We start from the raw sequence: 17,462 nt of genomic DNA, 5'->3' as shown, positions 1-17,462 counted from the left end.
TTCTCCTCTACTGGGGTCAGCATTATCTCACCCATTCACCTCCCTGGTGGTACTTTTCAGTACAACACAGAATTTTTCAGCAGTGAGAAACATCGAATATAAACAGGAATAAAAGATAAAATCAACGTCAAATTGCAGACACTGTCATGGAGCCCTCAAGCTAATAGTGGGGAGTACTGAAAGAAACATTGTGATGCTATCAACCATTTACTAAAACTCTGCTGAGATGGCATTGGCTGAGATGTATCCCTCACTCTGAGGTGGACGCTGCAACAGGACCTTCTGTCTCCCACATCTTCTGGGGATACATGTCCCCCCACCTTAATACTGTCTCCTCCCAAGACTTACAGATACTACACCTCTGTTCCAGGGTGCTGCCCACTCCTACTCCTGGCAAGGTGGACAAGTGCTACTACTGGAGACAAAGCAAGATCATCTTCTCTTCCCTAATACCAAAGTAGAGAGGGATCAGCATCAACCTGAAGTTTCCAATACAGTTTCATAGTAACCAGTACTCCAGTAGCTCCAAATCTTTAGTTTACTTTGACCATCAGTTTACCAATATAAAATTATTTCACTCAGTGCATACAGAAGTTGCAAAATCAATTTGATTTAGAAAGGGTGAAAGCAGTGTATAAGTCCTACGTATATACTTCTATACAAAGCAGTGTGGTTTCTCAACAACTGCAAAGGGAAAAGCTTATGAGTTTGTGTAACTGCTCAGCTGTGCTTAGGAGGACCTTCAAGAAATTCAGCAAATGAAATTGAGGATGTGCCTCTCCAAAGACTAAATGGGTGCAGAGACAGGTCTGCATTCCCTGGGCTATGTGTTCAAACATCACTTAGGAAGACAGGAAAGTGGAAAATAATTTTCTTCAATATGCCCTGATCTAAATTCGTAAGATATGAGAGCTCCTGCACTCCCATGAAGCAGAACCCAGCTGTCATATGAATGACAAGAGCATCAGACCATGTAAACAATCTCAAAAGTGCAATCAGCCTCTCATCACTGTCATTCAGTATAGATCAATTCAAGAAGACAGCCAGGCCTGTAGCTCAATACTCCACCTAAAATACTAAAGGAAAAATAGGGAATGTTCTTGATCTCTATCATCAGAAAAGATGGGGACCATCAGTCAGGTCTGCCAAAGGTCCTTGCGCTGGAAAAAACAGAACTGTTGTGTAAGTGTAAGACAGCAAGTGGTTCCCAGGCTTCCTATCGAGGGGAGCACACACTAGCTCTTCTGAAGATAGTTGAGGACTAAACACATAGCCCCTTTCTCCCACACCAGATCCCTCCATCTGATCAGATACATGCTTATCGTGCAGTTCTGTTAGCAACATCTGTCTTTTGGCCTCATTACAATGAAAGGATCACAGGTCTCCTAGGAAAGAGGGCAACAGCAGACCATGGAGCACCCAAACTAGTTACATGAGTCACACCATACTTCATTCCTATAAGTTCCTTAGGAAAGAAGCTAGTGGAGTAAAGGCTGAACAAAAGGTTCACCCAAGCAATTATTCAGGTGATTGTTAGGCTCAACATATTGCTTGTGTTAAGCATACTAGTTTTCTGTCATAGTTAGAAGCAGCTCTTGAAGGCCTTTTAGGAGCATGCTTATCTGAGCTGAGAGATACTTGTTCCAGCAAGTTAGGAAGCCAAGAGCACCTATGAGACAATACTCTGGACTTGGCTAAAGCTTTCTTCCTGATATCCATATACCCATATCAGGCGCTATGGATGATCACTATTAGACTAGAGAAATTATGTATGTCCCAAGGCTGAAGAATGTATTTTCATCAAGACAAGAGCTTGTCAGAGTTTTTTCCTTTTTGCAATTCAGATTTCACTCATCAGTTTTTTATTAAAAAAACCCAAGAAATCAAAACAAGGAACAGGCTGCAAGATATGCTGCTTTTCAGTGAAGTCACTGATGTGGTGCAGGCTGCACATCACCTATACAAGGCACCTTTAATCACAGCTAAGCACTGGGCTTGGTATCCACCACAATTAGGCTTAGACAGGAGAACTGCAATAGACGTTTACAACAGGATGTTCTCTGCTGGCTAATCCACAAATTCAAGTAATTAGTACAATTAGCAGAGACAAATACATTCATCCAAATACCATGATTTCCTCACACACAATGATAGAACATTGCCAGATTGAGGCATTACAATGTTTTCTGAGTGACGACAGTGATTTCATCCCTATCTGAGAGATCCAATGACCACCTCAGGAGAAAGTAAAGCAAAAGCACACAAGACATCCAGGGAAGGGAACTCCTACACTCAAGCATTCAACGTAGAAGGCTTCAAAGGAGACAGTCTGCAGAAGAGGTGAAGGTCAAGGACAGAGGGAACACAAGAAGTCTTCCAACAGTGATCAACTCACTTTCTCAGCATATTATTATCTGAAATTTCATAAGGTAATGTCAGTGCTGACAATTATAAAAAAAAAATTAATGAACAGAGATATGTTAGCAGGTAGCAAAAATTAAGACTGCTACAAACTGAGGCAGTTGGATGCTAACAGTCACAGAAACATGCTTTTCTGTGCCTTGGCTCATACTAAGCACCATAATCTAATCTCTTTTGGGAAGCCCTAAGCCCAGGCAGGCTGACAGGCTATTACTATCTTCCTGAGCAAAATCATACTGTGCTATGTAACTGTAGACTGCAGCAGATACAGTTCTCTGTGTTTGTATGTTACACCTCCCTAGTGACAATAGACCAATCACATTTACTTTTTAGCAGCTCAGACACGTTTGAAGCCTGATGCTCTGGGGAATGAGGTATTTTTCTTCAGAAGAGATTATTCTAGGAAGCTGCTGGCCCCTTTTAAAAGAACACACACATGTGACTGTAGGTAACTGAGGGTTTTGTTTGGGTTTTGTGGCTTTTTGTGCGGTTTGTCATTTTGTTTTGTGGGGTTTTTGAAGCTATCCTAACAACTAGAGCCTGCTCCAACCTCATCCATATTGTGGGTGCAAAATGGGCACTCCTTACCTAGCTTTGCAGCCAAGGTAGTATATAATTTCTGATAAGGTAATAGCTGGCACATATCCTGTCAGAGAAGTAGCTGCATTTCAGTGTTGAGCATAGAATATTCTGAAGTCCTTAAAAAGAAGTAAACAGACATAGTGAGCCAGGGCTGCACAGTGCACACATGAAGGACAGGTCACAAACACAGAGGAACTGCCAAGTCCAAATACACGAGTTGCTCACTATTAAGTAACTACTGCAAAAGCTGGCTTTTTAGATTTCAGAGAATACTGCGTGACCCATGGCAGCATGCTACAGTTGTTACTATCCTGTTGTCACAGATGAATCTGCAAGTAATTTGGAGCTTTTGGATACTTCAGAGAGAGACCTAACCTATGAAGAAGCTCCAAAAGAGGAAGGGTTGGGGTTTTTTTAATATATTCTTTTTAAAAGAAGGAAGGTTGTGGTGGATTTATTCTCCCTAGAAAAGAATTCCTCCCTCCACAAAATAAAATAAATAAAATTTAAAAAAACGGAAGCAACAAGGATTAGTGAAATGACTGCAAATAGCAAAATAACAGAAGAAAACAACTAGGCAAAGGGCCTGCAATACCAACAGGCACAATTCTGGCTGATAGGGTCCATCTGTCAGAGAAGGGGAAGAGCATCTTCAGTTATAGGCTTGCCAAGTTGGTGAATCCAAAGTTGCCAGCAGAGGTAAACCTCAATCCATCCCACTCCTACCAGTTTGATGCCAGTGCCAGCAATAGATGCCCAGAGCCAGGAGAAAGATCACGGGTCAGCAGGAGAGCACCTGCAGTGAAGCACAAAGGAATGCCAGCCACTCCGGCCAGTAAGTCAGCTTCACTGAGAGCCCAAATTAAACGCCTCTATACAAATGCATGTAGCGTGGGGAATAAACAGAAGGAGTCGAATATGTGCACCCGCCTGCAGGGCTATGATTTCATTGGCATCACAGAGACATAGTGGGATGGCTCCTATGACTGAGTATTGAAATAGAAGGATACAGGCTCTGTGGGAAGGATAGGTAGGGGAGAGGAGGAAGGGGTGTCGCCCTCTACGTTAATGACCAGCTGGAGTGCATGGAGCTCAGCCTGTGGATGGGTGAGAAGCCAATCAAGAGTTTATAGTGGGGGTCTGCCACAGGCCACCCAACCAGGAAGATCGAGTGGATGAGGCCCTCTATATACAGATAGGAGCAGCCTGATGTTCACAAGACCTGGTCCTCGGGGGAGACTTCATCCACCCCGGTATCTGTTGGAGGGACAACACAGCAGGGTGTAAGCAATCCAGGAGGTTCCTTGAGAGGTGCTACGCTGGATGTTGTCACCAACAAAGAGGGGCTGGTGAGGAATGTGAAGCTCAAGGGCAGTCTTGGCTGCAGTGGCCACGAAATGCTGGAGTTCAAGATCCTTAGGGCAGTTAAGAGAGCGCACAGCAAGCTCACTACCCTGGACTTCAGGAGAGTGGGCTGTGGCCTCTTCAATGATCTCCTGGGTAGAGTACCATTGCGACAAAGCCCTGGAGGGAAGAGGGGCCCCAGACAGCTCGTTAGTATTCAATGATCACCTCCTCCAAGCTCATCTTCAAGCTGTTTAACATCTTTGTTGGTGACATGGACAGCAGAATTGAGTCTACTCTCAGAAAGTTTGCAGCCTGGAGAAGAGAAGGCTCCAGGGAGACCTTAGAGCAGCCTTCCAGTCCCTAAAGGGGCGTAAAAGAAAGCTGGAGAGGGACAGTTTACAAGGGCAGGTAGTAACAGGACAAGGGGTAATGGCTTTAAGCTGAAAGAGGGGAGATTTACATTAGATACTAGGAAGAAATTCTTCCCTGTGAGGGTGGTGAGGCACTGGCACTGGTTGCCCAGAGAAGCTGTGGATGCCCCATCCCTAGAAGTGCTCAAGGCCAGGCTGGATGAGGCTTTGGGCAACCTGGTCTAGTGGAGGGTGTCCCTGCCCGCAGTAGGGGGGTCGGAACTAGATGATCTTTAAGGTCCCTTCCAACCCAAACCATTCTATGATAATTCAGTAATATAAACCAACAGACTGAACTTTTACTAATTCACTCTTCCTACAGGGCAGTAATTGTGGATTCTCACACACATAGTCCTCATGTATTCATGTAGCCATGAGCAACTAACTCAGCTCCAGCTGCCACGTTTGGCCAGAGCTTTCTCTGAAACAGAGATTCCAATTACATTTGCAATAATCTGATTACTATATCAGCTGTAACCTGATTAAGAAAGGGTCTGAGAGATACCATTTTGGCAGCTGGGAATAAGACAAAAGGGAGACATGCTTTTGTTATTTTAGTAACAGGAAGACCTGCAAACCGCAACCAGATTTTGTGACAGAAATACACCACGCTGATGCTATGTGGGACAGTTTTACTGTTTGAAACACATACAGTACAACTCAAAACAAGTTTAGAGAAATTATGGATTTGTAAAACTGCCTCAGCGGTAAGACAGACTAACATTCAAGGATTTACTTACAGTTTATGGTTACTTTCACGTCACATGTAATTTAAAGATATGATCAGGGAAGCAATCCACTTTGTTATCAGTGAGCTGGCCAAAACTTGCTTTGTAACTTAAGACACTCAAATTGTTGTTTTTTAAGTACTTCATTTGCATGCAGTTCACCCAAACTAATCTATGCCAGCATTTCTGTTGTCACTTGCAGTCTACCGCTCTATCTGCACAGCAAAGTTGCCATTCAACCTGTACCAGAACACCATTCTTCTCCTACATGTGCCAGCAAGAGATTACTAAAGTCAATGATATTTCACCAGGGAAAGAACAGGATCAGGTCCCTATTGTTCTTTCCATGCTTATCTGACTGGACAGAACAAATCAAAGAGGAGACAGTCAAAAAAAACCTGCTAGTCTTGGTTTCTCTGGGGGAAAGCAAGCTCCAGATAAGCCATGCCTCCATTCAACAGTCTGATTTTCACGAACAGCAATATGCTTCCCTATGGTAATCGAAATGGAGCAATTCTCCTCAAACAGCTTGCCAGGTCTCACCTCATTAACCTTTATGGACTGACCTCCAAAATTCCTTGAAGCTGAAATACAGGTCCCCTTTGCCTCTGCACGATAACTGTTTATCCCTAAGAGGTTGGGGAGAAAGTGAGGGCATTAGAGAGAGAACTGCTAAATGTGCTAGAACTGGAAGATAGAGACCTGTTTCCAGGCTATCACTGGGGCTCAAACCTTCACAGGCTTCTGTCTCCTTTGCTGGCCCATCTTTCAGATAGCCTGGAAACCCAAACTTGGATTATAAATCACCCTCTCCCAACACTTCTTTTAAGAGTCAGTATCATTAGCTATAGTGGGCTGCCCAGTATTCAAATAAGCATTTACTAACCCACACTTGAAGGTTTAGCGAATTTTCTAATTAAACCTTCTTCCCCCGCCCCCCCCCCCCCAAGTCTGTTACCCAGGATGCCTACTCGACATTCCACCTAACTCATTTTACTACCTTTGCTCACACCTCAGTGAAACTTTCTGGTAGCAAAGCAAGCTGCCAATGGAGGAGTAACTGAACACAGTGCTTATCATTATATGCAAATATCCAAACCAGAGATACTAGACGAATGGAAGCACTTAGAAAAGGTGGTAGAGCAATTCATTCCAAAAATTACTAGACTCCTAGCTTTCTTTGTCTCAACTTTAGCTTCAGAGAGCATAACTGCAAGAATCAAAAAGTAAAATCTTCCAGTTTTGCACCTCTGGAAGTCTATACCTGGCGTCACATATACTTACACTAAACAGTGAAAATCTTCAAGGTTAAAGCCACACATTTGTGCAACTGCTTTGCTAGAGATGAGAAAACAGAGGAGACCAAAGCACCTAATTTCCCAACATATTTTAAAGTCCATCACCTACACGCACAAGTAAATCACTTCATAAACCATGGTTAGTGCTTATACCAATCTAAAGAGAGACCCACCTTCTCCCCATCTTTGCCTATTCCTCCACACAGCAATTAGTTTCACTCTGCCAGCCCAGTCCCTTCATTAGTTCCAAACCTTAATCAATTCAGTCATGCTCATCCCCATCCTCAGCTCTTTGCTCACCTTTGGTTCTGCAAGGGAAAAACAGCTGAAAAGCTTTCTAATCCAGAAAAGGATGCTAGTGCAAAAAGGTACCATGGCATCTGGGTTTTCTCTCCTTTCTCTTCTTTTTCCTTCAGCCACCTAGAAAGAAGTCTGCATCTCAGAGGAGGTACTGCACTGGGACAAGCAATAATCCCATGGATGTTCCCAACTCTCCCTGCCACTTCTCAGGGCAGGACCAAAGTTGTGTACAAAACAGCAATCTCACTGTGTTTTTCCTTTGAAACCATTTAGACAGAGGCTGACAACTGTGAAGCAGAATGGATGCACAATTCATACACATCTGTCAGTTCAACTGCTTTGGCCATAAACCAGTGCTTTTTCAGTACTTTGAACAGTCAGCAAGGACCATAGGAGCAGCTCACTAAGCCATAGACTTAATACTGTGGTTCCACTTGTCTACACATTTCCTGCTCAAATGAAAGGCATTATCATCTTGTTCTGTGGCATTCACTGCTTTAGGGCTCTAACCCTTGGCTCTGTGAAATCACCACACTGAAATCACCTGTGATGGCAGCTGCACAAAGTGTGCTCACCTCTACTGCCAGACCAACTACTTTTAAGCTGTTGGTAATTATGCAGGGATGACAAGCTGCTTTCTACCTAACCCATTACTTGCAGAACTCATAGTGCTCTGTCTACTTACTCCATAGGAAAGCCAGTCCCACTTCGATATCTCTGTCGTGGACAACAAAAATGAGTTTCACACAGACAGATCAGGTGACACCAGCACTCTCCAGGGCTTCCCAGTATCAGACAACTACTATCTGGGTTGGTTTACAATCTCATTTCAAAGGCAGGTGCTTTGCAATTGCAGAAGAACCTGAATGTTGGGGTGAGAAAAACTCCATGATCTAGAATGAACCCAAGAAAACCAAAAATAAAATCTATCTGCATGCCATTACTTACGGTAGACCTGAGGTAAAGGTTAGCAACTGTTTGTGGAAGAAGAACCAAACCAAACAAACAGGACTGCAGAGTTCACTATAGTCAATGGAGACATAAAGCAGAAGCTCTATATAGAGTCCACTAAACTCAGCTGGAGGGAAAGATAAATGTGGCAGAGAAAGAGGGAGCTCTTCACTCCCCAGAAGAGGGGAGTGGTAGCACAAGCAGCTTGATAATCTCAAAAGCCACTAAATCGCTGGGAGGGGAGGAGGGCAGGGGCAGGCATTTAAACAGCATCTTGTCATCAGTGCTCCTAGGAAACCCATTGATCATCACAGCAAAGGATTAAAACATGTTTAGAAAGTAACAGCAAAATGAACTAAACAAGTGTCAGAAAGAATTTAAACTTCATTCCCAACCCAATGTAAGTCAGACACTGACAGCAGGAGCAGTGGCCAGCAGCCTTAAAATTAACAAGTGAGCTGCACATTATGAAAGTTCCTGCATTTCAGATCCTCAGAAGGAAGAATCACTAAACAGAGGACTGAAGTCTGCCTCAGTTGCTCAAAGGAAAGTTGCGTTTCTAAATAGCAGCAACAGCACTGGCATGTTCCCTCATGAGTCATCTTTGTACTGCTAAAACATTGCAAAGCACTTTTCAAACTACATTTTGTAAAATCCACAGAATACAATAGTGAGTGGAAGAAGTGCAGAATTAAAAAACTTGTCCAAGATCTCAGAACATGCAAGTAACTCAGGAATAGACTCTTGCAGAAACTGGTACAGAACAACGTCCTTCCATGATGACATATTGCATGCTTTCTTGGGGCTTTAAAATTTAGTAGTGTCACGGATTACCTTTAAAGCAGGAAATTCAGACGCTTGCCTGTCTGGTCAGGCATTTAAGGCATACAAAACCTGAAGAATCTAGAGCTCTAAGTAAGTATGTGCTTTAAAATGGCAGTCTGCTCTGCTGAGATAAAAGGAATTTTGAGTCTTGCAGTTCACATGCATAGATAAATTCCAGCACTCTTTCCTCTGTCTACATCAAACTCTCTAAAAATATAGAGAACACTCCACGCTCTTCAGAAAGGAACATTCAGCACTCCCACACTTAGTAGAGGCTAAAATAAGTAAAACTTTACTCTTGATGGAATTAAGTTACACATATCCCTAAACTGACCTTATATTGATCGTTATGGCTGTTGGTAGCTTTCTATAGACAGACCCTGGCAGAACTCTCTGGAAACCACTACCAAGTCCTCTCAGGTGAACAGAAGTCACTACTGGGGCACGTTTAAGGAAGCAGCTTTACAGGTAAATATTATCTATGCGGACTCCAGATAGTTTCCATGTTGTTATGCAGATAGATAAAATCATTTCACGCACAGAGCTATGAGAGAACACGTGCTGATTTTATAAGCAAGCTAGAAAGTCAAGCAGCAGCTCCAGTGTGCTCCTCAATTAACAAACTGTTACTAGTTAAAAAAATGACCCAAATGAGGCCATTGCAAGGCCTTGTCGCTGCATAATGGCACTATGCAAGTCTCTCCTTGATTATAAGGAGAAATACACCTCAGGTGGCTTCTCTTCTGTCTGTCTCTGCAACAGAAGTTTAACAGTAGACAGAATTTTAAAAATCTTGTTCTTCCTCCACTGTCACAGTAAAAATATTCAAGCTTAAGACAGAGTTAAGGCTTGATTTTTTTTTTTTTTTTCCTATTCCCACCACAGGAAATCAGTGATACATAATTCATCCTAACATAAATATCTTTGCCTGGGCTCCATTAAGTACATCTAATAGAAAGTACAGTTATTACCAAATCTCAACCCTGAAGCTCTGATTCTGCTCCTTGGAAAAAACTGCACGCCTACCACCTTGGTTTGATTTAAGGTGTTTGATAACCCATCTCCAAGAACCCAGATTCAAATTTTGGCTTGGATCCCATTCACTTGAGAGTTAGGTGACCTCTTTCTAGTCCTTTTTTGTAATACAAAAGTAGGAAACTATCACTTGACTGTGAACGCAAGAAAGAATTTGGACAAAACAGCACGTGTCTGCTGGCCAAGCTCAAGATGCACTGGGATGGCAGATCCAGACAAAAAGTTCACATCGCACCTGTCCACACCATGTTCAGTATTATTATGGCCAGAGTCATGAAAAGCAAAGCCAGCAAGCATACAAAAATCTGAATTCACAAAGAAGCCAAATACTATTCAACAAATCCCACTTGATGCTAATTAAGATTAAGGCTGGCCAGAACCTGCTGTGATTCAAACTTGCACTCTCTGTTCAAGCAAAACTTCAGGGAAGCCTGGCAGAACCAGTGACTGAATCACAGGTGCAGGAAAAGCTGGCTGGATCTGTGAACTACTTCCATATCACATGGTGACGGAGAACAGTCTGCATCAGAGCCTGATAGTTGGGAATGGTAGCCAGCCAGGTAATCACACAGAGATCTCTCATGCCTTTTGTTTGTTTTATGAAAAAGAGGTCCTGCCAATTGGTTTCAAATCAAAATTCTTCCTAATCAGGAAAGAAAGAAAATTCATAGAAAATGATGCTCAGTGGGAATTAATCAGAATTCAGTCCTCCTGAAGGCATAAGCCTTTTTGGTTAAGTAAAAAGTTGCCACTAGCTAACATGCAAGACAGTAATGATTAGCCATCTGGTGAAGGTTCCTGCTAAGCTTGCCATGTTACCCCCTATGCTGAGGAAAGCAGAAGGTGGATCAGTTACATTCTGTCCTTGCCTGCAATTGTGTGGTCATCCTTAGGAACAAGACACAAAGCTTTCCAGCACAACCAGGAATTGTAACTGTTCTGACTTTTCAGGAGCCCATTTTTTTAATCACTGCATCCCAGCTAAATTATTTAAAATTAAAATTATCTATTGCCTTTCTGAAAGATGAATTTATCCTCAAGCTTCATCAACCTTTGTTATTTTTGCCCCTTTGTTTCCTTTTGCAAAAATTGCAACTGCCAGGAGGCTTCCCAGTCATCTAAAGAGCATCAGTAAACAAGAGCAGAGACAGATGGCTGCAGCTCAGTTCAAACCAGCACAAGATCCAGCCTCTCCCCTGCATTGCAAGTGCCACCCATAAGATACAAACATATGCATAAAACTGAACAAGAATGCAGTAGTCCCAGATAGAAAACAAGTATGCATATACAATCTGATGAGGAAGAAGTCACTGTGAGGACAGGGTGCTGAGGTTTCATGTACAGCGAACAGCCATTAAAACCATGCAGCCTTCCAATATTACAACAGGATGTAAGGATGGCATCCCTTCATTGCTGCTCCCAAAGTATTGCTGGCAAAAAACAATCAGCAGGGAAAGTAAAACCAGGCCATCTCTTTCCAGTAATGTTACCATTCTGAAAACTAACACACCAAACTCACACAACCTGAGAAAGTGACATCATCTCCGATAGGCCTCTCAATTCACCTACTACTTCAGGAATTCAGTTACATTGACAAATAACGTGTTAACCCCTTATTAAAATGACAGATTCAAAGAGACAAAGAATACCCACAAGATAACTCACAGATTTAGAATGACAGAATTCTATCAAAACAATCATACTGGCTTTTTTCATTCCTGGATTTGGTTGTTTTTCATCTACTGCATAGAAGACTACTGGTGTTAGCACAAGATACTATTTACATTATGTGCCTTGCTCAATAGATTCAGATGATCTATCTGAATCAGCATAGTTCACTGTTTGGCTCTTCCACCAACTACAAATCCACTGCAATTCCACAGACACACCTGCATGCCTGAATGGCTTATGTAAGAATGGGTTCAAACATCGCCCATTCTTCCCCAAACAGAAATTTTGACTCTGCTGGAATTAAATTAACAGCTCTCCCTCAGGGCTTCCTGATATTCCAAGTTCTTCCTTCACTTAGTGATAGCAGAAAGCTTCAAGAACAGGGTTGCACAATCATTGCCTCCAATCAGCTCTAATTGAAGGATGACACGAGACAGAACGAGAAACTAGCACTCCAATTAATACAGACAGGAAAAAACAAGATTGTGGGAGCAGCATCGTTACTGGTAAAGCTCCAGCAAAACCCGCAGGTTGTAGCACGTTGGCACACTACCACCTCCGAGGTAGAGTTTAACTACTCCTCAATGCAAGAATACGAGGGAATGATCTGGTGGTGAATACTGAACAGTTCTGGCCCCTTTTTACCTCAGTGTTCACATTGAAACTTAAAAAACTAATTAACATGGGACTCCCATTGATCCTCTCAAGAGAAACCTAAATCAACCCATCTGGGAATCAAATCTGTATTCCTAGAACAGTCTGATATATACTTCTGCAGGACTTTCCTAAAACAGGACAACTACAAAATAACCACAGACACCTCACATTAAACAGTTGCCCCCTTAGAGCAATTCACTCAGGGTCACCTAGAAAACCTCTCCCATTCATTTCCATGATGCTATTTCCTGCTCCATGCATTTAAAAGGCTGAACAAAAAGCTGGTACACACCTGTATCCCCATGGAAACAGCTGTCCTGGTGACACCTCCCAGAAGGCAAATCTCCATCACTTGGCCAGATCTGTCCTGTTTTTCGTACACCCACAATAGTAGCTTCAGACACAATGACCTGCTGCTGTCTGTGCCGTTTTTGAGACTGGGGGGTTGGTGGACTGCTACTGTCAAAGGACTGCTGAGAGTTCTGGGAAGGAGAACGGCTTTTATCCCGATACATGCGGTAAGTGGTGGGGCTCGGGGAGACATGGCTGGACTGCCCTGAAGAGAAGTCTTCCTCACTAGAGGTAAGGTTCTCATTAGAGCTACAATCAGGAGTATATCCTCCTCCAATATCTTCAAAACTCCTGGGGGAATAAGATCTCCTGGGCCACGTGAGATGTTTTTCCTGGTCAGTTGTGCCCTGATTTCGCAGAATAGGTCCCTTCCCTTCTCCTTCCCCCATCATTCCACCAACATAGATACTTTGATAGGGTTGAAAGTCCATGGGCTGCCAAGGCAAGCGGTTGCTGCCATTGGCATTAATCAGGTTATCTTTGAGAAACCTAGGGTTTAGTTCAGCATCCTCGTATTCTCCATCATAGCCAAAGTTGCTCTCTGAGGACCTTCCTCTGTAAGCAGGCCTCTGGAACTCACTGAAGCTGGGTACCACGTTAGAAGGGAGGGAGTGCAAAGACTTTTTGCGTTCCATTTGCATGGCTTGGCTACCAAGGGAGCTTATTTTATCGGAAACATCTTTATCGTTGACCTTCACTAGACCCTTCTCATGATGATACTCCATGTTCACATAAAAGGGCTTTTCAACAACATCCTTGTTATCTCCAGAAGAATGTGAATTAACCTTTTTAATCCTCTCAAAATTGGACCTTAGGGCTGCCACACTGGTGCTGTTCCCTCTCTCCTTAGAAATAGGTTCAAAGGATCCCTCCTTCTCAGCAGATCCCATTAGCCTGCGAGTGGAAGCCGATCTGTGTTTTGAAGGAGAGCCATCTGTATCACAGCGATTCTCCAGATCTTCTACAACTCTCTTCAGTTTCTCTTCACCATAGTACTTACACCTGTCCTGCTCTCCCTCTCCATGATGGGGGCTGTCCAAAGGCGATAAGTCTGACCCATCACTCTGGGTAGATAGCTTCCGCAGAGAGGGTATCCTGGGTTTGAACTTTTCCTCCCCGTGGTGAGACTTGCTTTTTTCATATTCATCTTGGTCAGCAGACTGGTGATGATGCAGGTCTTGGATCTGCTGCTCTGCACCCCCTTCAGGCAACTGAGAAACACGTTTAAAGCCCCATCTCTGTCTATCATAGCTTTTTTTCTCCTTTGCTAGAAGAGTCTGCAGGTAAATCATGCGGAACCTCTCCTTGTTGACCTCCATCTCCAGTCTCCGGATAGATGCTTTGCACATCTCCAGCTCCTGTTCAATGTCTCCCACAGATTTCAGCTCCATTTTAGGAGGCTCAGAGTCTGCAAATTGTGCTTTCCAAGCCTCCACAAACCCCACAGGGTCCACCATTTTGCATACAAGAGTAAGTGGAGAATACGGGAAGGAGGCTGGAGAGAGATAGGTGGAGAGAATAAACCAACCGGATCTCACATGTAGAAGCAGAAACAGCTCCGGCAGGGTCAACTCAACGCATCTCTTTCACGGTCCATGCAGGGAAACTGGGAGGCAAACGGCAATCCTCGGAGCAGTCTCTCCTCACCGTCCCCTTCAGCTTTTGCCGGCCCCAGCCCCCCGTACATTCGCTACTCTCTCCCCAGCATGACTGATCTTTCGCTAGCGAACAATGCTCCCACCCCGGCGATCCGAGAGCACTTCAAAGTGGGCGGACAAAGGAGCAGGCTCGGGGCGGGGGAGAGAAGGTAAATATCGCCCCCCACCCACCCACCTCCTGCCGCTGCCGTCCTGGGCACGGTCCTCAGTGCAGCCACGCTCAGGAGTCCTCCGCTCCGTCCTCCCCTCGCCAAGCCCCCGTGTTGTGCTTTCTCTTTCTCTCTCCTCCTTTCCCCCTGCCCCTTTCCCTGTCTCCTCCTCCCGACTATTGTGCTGTCCTCCGGGCGCACACGCTCTCCGGAGCCTCCGCGCAGAGCAGCGAGGCGGCGGCGCGTCCCGCGGCAAGCTCAGCCGCTACCCCTCGGTGCCCGAGCGCCCCGCGGCCCCGCGGGAGCCCCCTCGGCGCGGCAGCGGCTGCCTGCGGCTGCCCATCGCGCGGCCCGGCTCTGGCTGCGGCGGCCCGAATCGCAACGCTGCGGAAGGGGAGGAGAGGGAAGGAGCCAGGCGCAGCGATTGACACGGCGCTGGGGCCTCTTAAAGGGGCAGCCCGGCCCGGCTGCGGGAGGCCGCGTCTGCGGACCCGCGAGGCTGGGGGGGGGGGGGGGGGGCTGGTCCTGCGCTCTTCCCCACGGCTGCCGGTGAGACAAAGGCAGAGATTTGCAAATTCGTGTACATTCACGGCTACTCATGCTTGCAGTCACAGGCCTGGACATCACCATAGACAGATGTGACTATACCTAAAAGCCTGGGCAAGAACTATACCACACGCACGTATCCCTGCACGTATAGGGAGGTATCCATTCTTGTCCATACATCCATGCCCTCATATATTATGTATACACACCAACATGTCTCTGTATTCTCTCTTCTGTTCACAGCCACACTCTTCCCCCAGGCACTGATGCAGCTCACCTTCAAAGGTCATGTTTTCCCCCACTAATGCAAGTGCTGCTTAAGCAGTAGTCTCGTCATTCACTCGGTCCTTCCTTCCTTCCTTGCCAATAAATGACAAGCTGCATTTCTGAGATGGGCAACTGGTACTCCGGAATCACTGTAATATTAACAATAAAGGCTGCTTTGTTCAGGCATTGGTCTCACTTTTGACCTGTATATTATCCTAGCCACCATAACTCAGGCCCACAACTCAGCTCTGGATGAAGGGTGGCAAACAATTTAAACTGGCTGCTGAGTATTACTGTTTCTGAAATTCCAGTACATGATCTTGCTTAAGCCTTGTATCCTTTCCATGTACTAATTCAACCTCTGAAAAAAGTGGTAACAATTACACCTGAAATCCCATCTTGCTTGTTTGGATGATACAAAAAAGTGAGATATGCCCCCTATCATATGCCCCATAAACCTGCTTCTTTCATGTCTACAGTGAGGTATATCTTTTCTGGTACACATTACTAGAAAAGAAGGTGGAATGTAGCCCCAACAAGAACTAATAAAATCTCTTAAGAATGAAAAGCACAAGTCCACAGGAAGAGCTCTCTTACCTTTGAAATATGTAATGTTTTATAATCCATTAAACAGTCTTTCTCTTCATGCTTTTTTATATGCCAAACAAAATACTTTTGGATATTTTCAGACATATCACAAATGGCTAATCATGTATTCAGTTTTACATAGTTCATCCCTCTTGGTTTTTGTTTCCTGGCTTCAACCTCTTTTCCTGCACTTGTTTCCTCAGCTTTTAATGCATAACAGGCATTGGCTGACCTATATGGAAAACACATTATAGTCTAAATCATAATAAAATCTGTATGTTTAGTAAATATCTCTATAAATCTTTCAAGAAATCTCAGTCTTTCACAGAAATAAAATAAATTGCTTTTTACCATTGATACTGTTTGCTATTTGTTTGCCTTAGTGCCAGTTTGAACAATGAAATTCTGATATGCAATATATTTCTAGTAATACAAAGTTTAAGACTGTACTGGCACAGTGATAATAATGACAGGTATATTACATCATAGGGATATGTTCTGAATTCATACATTACTTTTAATGAAATCTCACAGTTCTGATTTTTTTATGTCTAGAGTTTTTCCTGTTTGGGTTCACTGTTCTGACATTTGTGCCCTTTCTGAAGGTAGTAAGAATTCTGATGAATCTGTATGCATACTTAACTTTTAGTGAATAATACTATTAAACACCTGTACCCTCCTTATTTATTGAGGTACTACAACATCAGAAATTCCAGCGGGAGTTGAAAGGATCTCTGAATTCTTGCTGCTACTTTATGCATTCAGCAGAGTATTATTTTAATAGGATACAAAATTTCATTAAGGCTATGGTGGCAGACACATATCTGTGATTTGAGACTGAGAATCCTGTGATGAGAGGGCTAAACTACAGACAGACTGTCCAGCACATACCCTCTGCTGGCCTACAAGAGCTTGCAAAGCCTGTCTAGTCGAAACGGAACCAGTACTATGTGACCATAGAGCTCCCTCTTGTGGGAAAGAAGAGCCAGTCGGTTTACGCTTAAAACTTGAGCTGTCAGTCCTGAACGGTTTCTTCAGCATGATCCAAGATGAGAGAATCAGAGCTTTTGTAAGAAGAATGAAAAAATATGGTAGCACATAAGCAGCGTCTTTTTAAGGAGAAATAAAGGATGATTTCAGATGTGGCTGAAACTAAGAAACCATATTTTTGTAGCATAAAGCAGCACTCTGTAGCAGAGTTTGACAAGGCCAGTAAGTGTCGAGAAGTCCCATCCAGTCTAAATCATTCTACGAACACAGAAAAATGGGAACTCCCTTTCTTAGAATTCAGAGAATGGCAATTTCTTGCCATAAGAACAACCTTCTGGCCAAAAAAAATACAAGAAACTGATCAACCATCTCCATTACTAAATGCAGATTCTGCTACAACTTCAACTGCCAAACACTTCATTTTAAGAGCATGCGATACAGAGAGGAGTTTATAGCATTCACTCACCAGTGAATTTTATTGTACTCCCTAGAATGACCTCTAACTATTTGATGAAAACCTGAAAAGACATGGAGAGGGATAGATTTATTCATGAAGAATGGACTCAGGTTGTACCACAACGAGACGAGCCTGAGCTGGGAACCAACAGGATTCAGAAAGATTTGAATCACATGACATATAAGAATATAAATAATAATATCCTAAGTGTCAAATAATCACTCAAAAGAC

At 43.7% G+C, this 17,462-nt stretch overlaps 1 protein-coding gene across 2 annotated transcripts in view; it reads right to left on the bottom strand.

Moving 5' to 3' along the window:
• BCR (BCR activator of RhoGEF and GTPase) overlaps positions 1-15,293 on the bottom strand; it is a 106,738-nt gene extending 91,445 nt beyond the window's left edge. For both annotated transcript variants that reach the window (XM_054843842.1, XM_054843843.1), the window contains exons 1-2: positions 15,207-15,293; positions 12,518-14,071 (exon numbers count right to left, since the gene is read on the bottom strand). In XM_054843842.1, coding sequence (XP_054699817.1) covers positions 12,518-14,071; positions 15,207-15,219 — 1,567 coding nt within the window. In that variant the 5' untranslated portion in view covers positions 15,220-15,293. The remainder of the gene's footprint in view (positions 1-12,517; positions 14,072-15,206) is intronic.
• Positions 15,294-17,462: the final 2,169 nt, after the last annotated feature.

The sequence above is a fragment of the Grus americana genome, chromosome 16, assembly GCF_028858705.1.
Source record: "Grus americana isolate bGruAme1 chromosome 16, bGruAme1.mat, whole genome shotgun sequence".
NCBI lineage: Eukaryota > Metazoa > Chordata > Aves > Gruiformes > Gruidae > Grus > Grus americana.
This window is presented reverse-complemented; position numbering and strand designations above follow the sequence as displayed.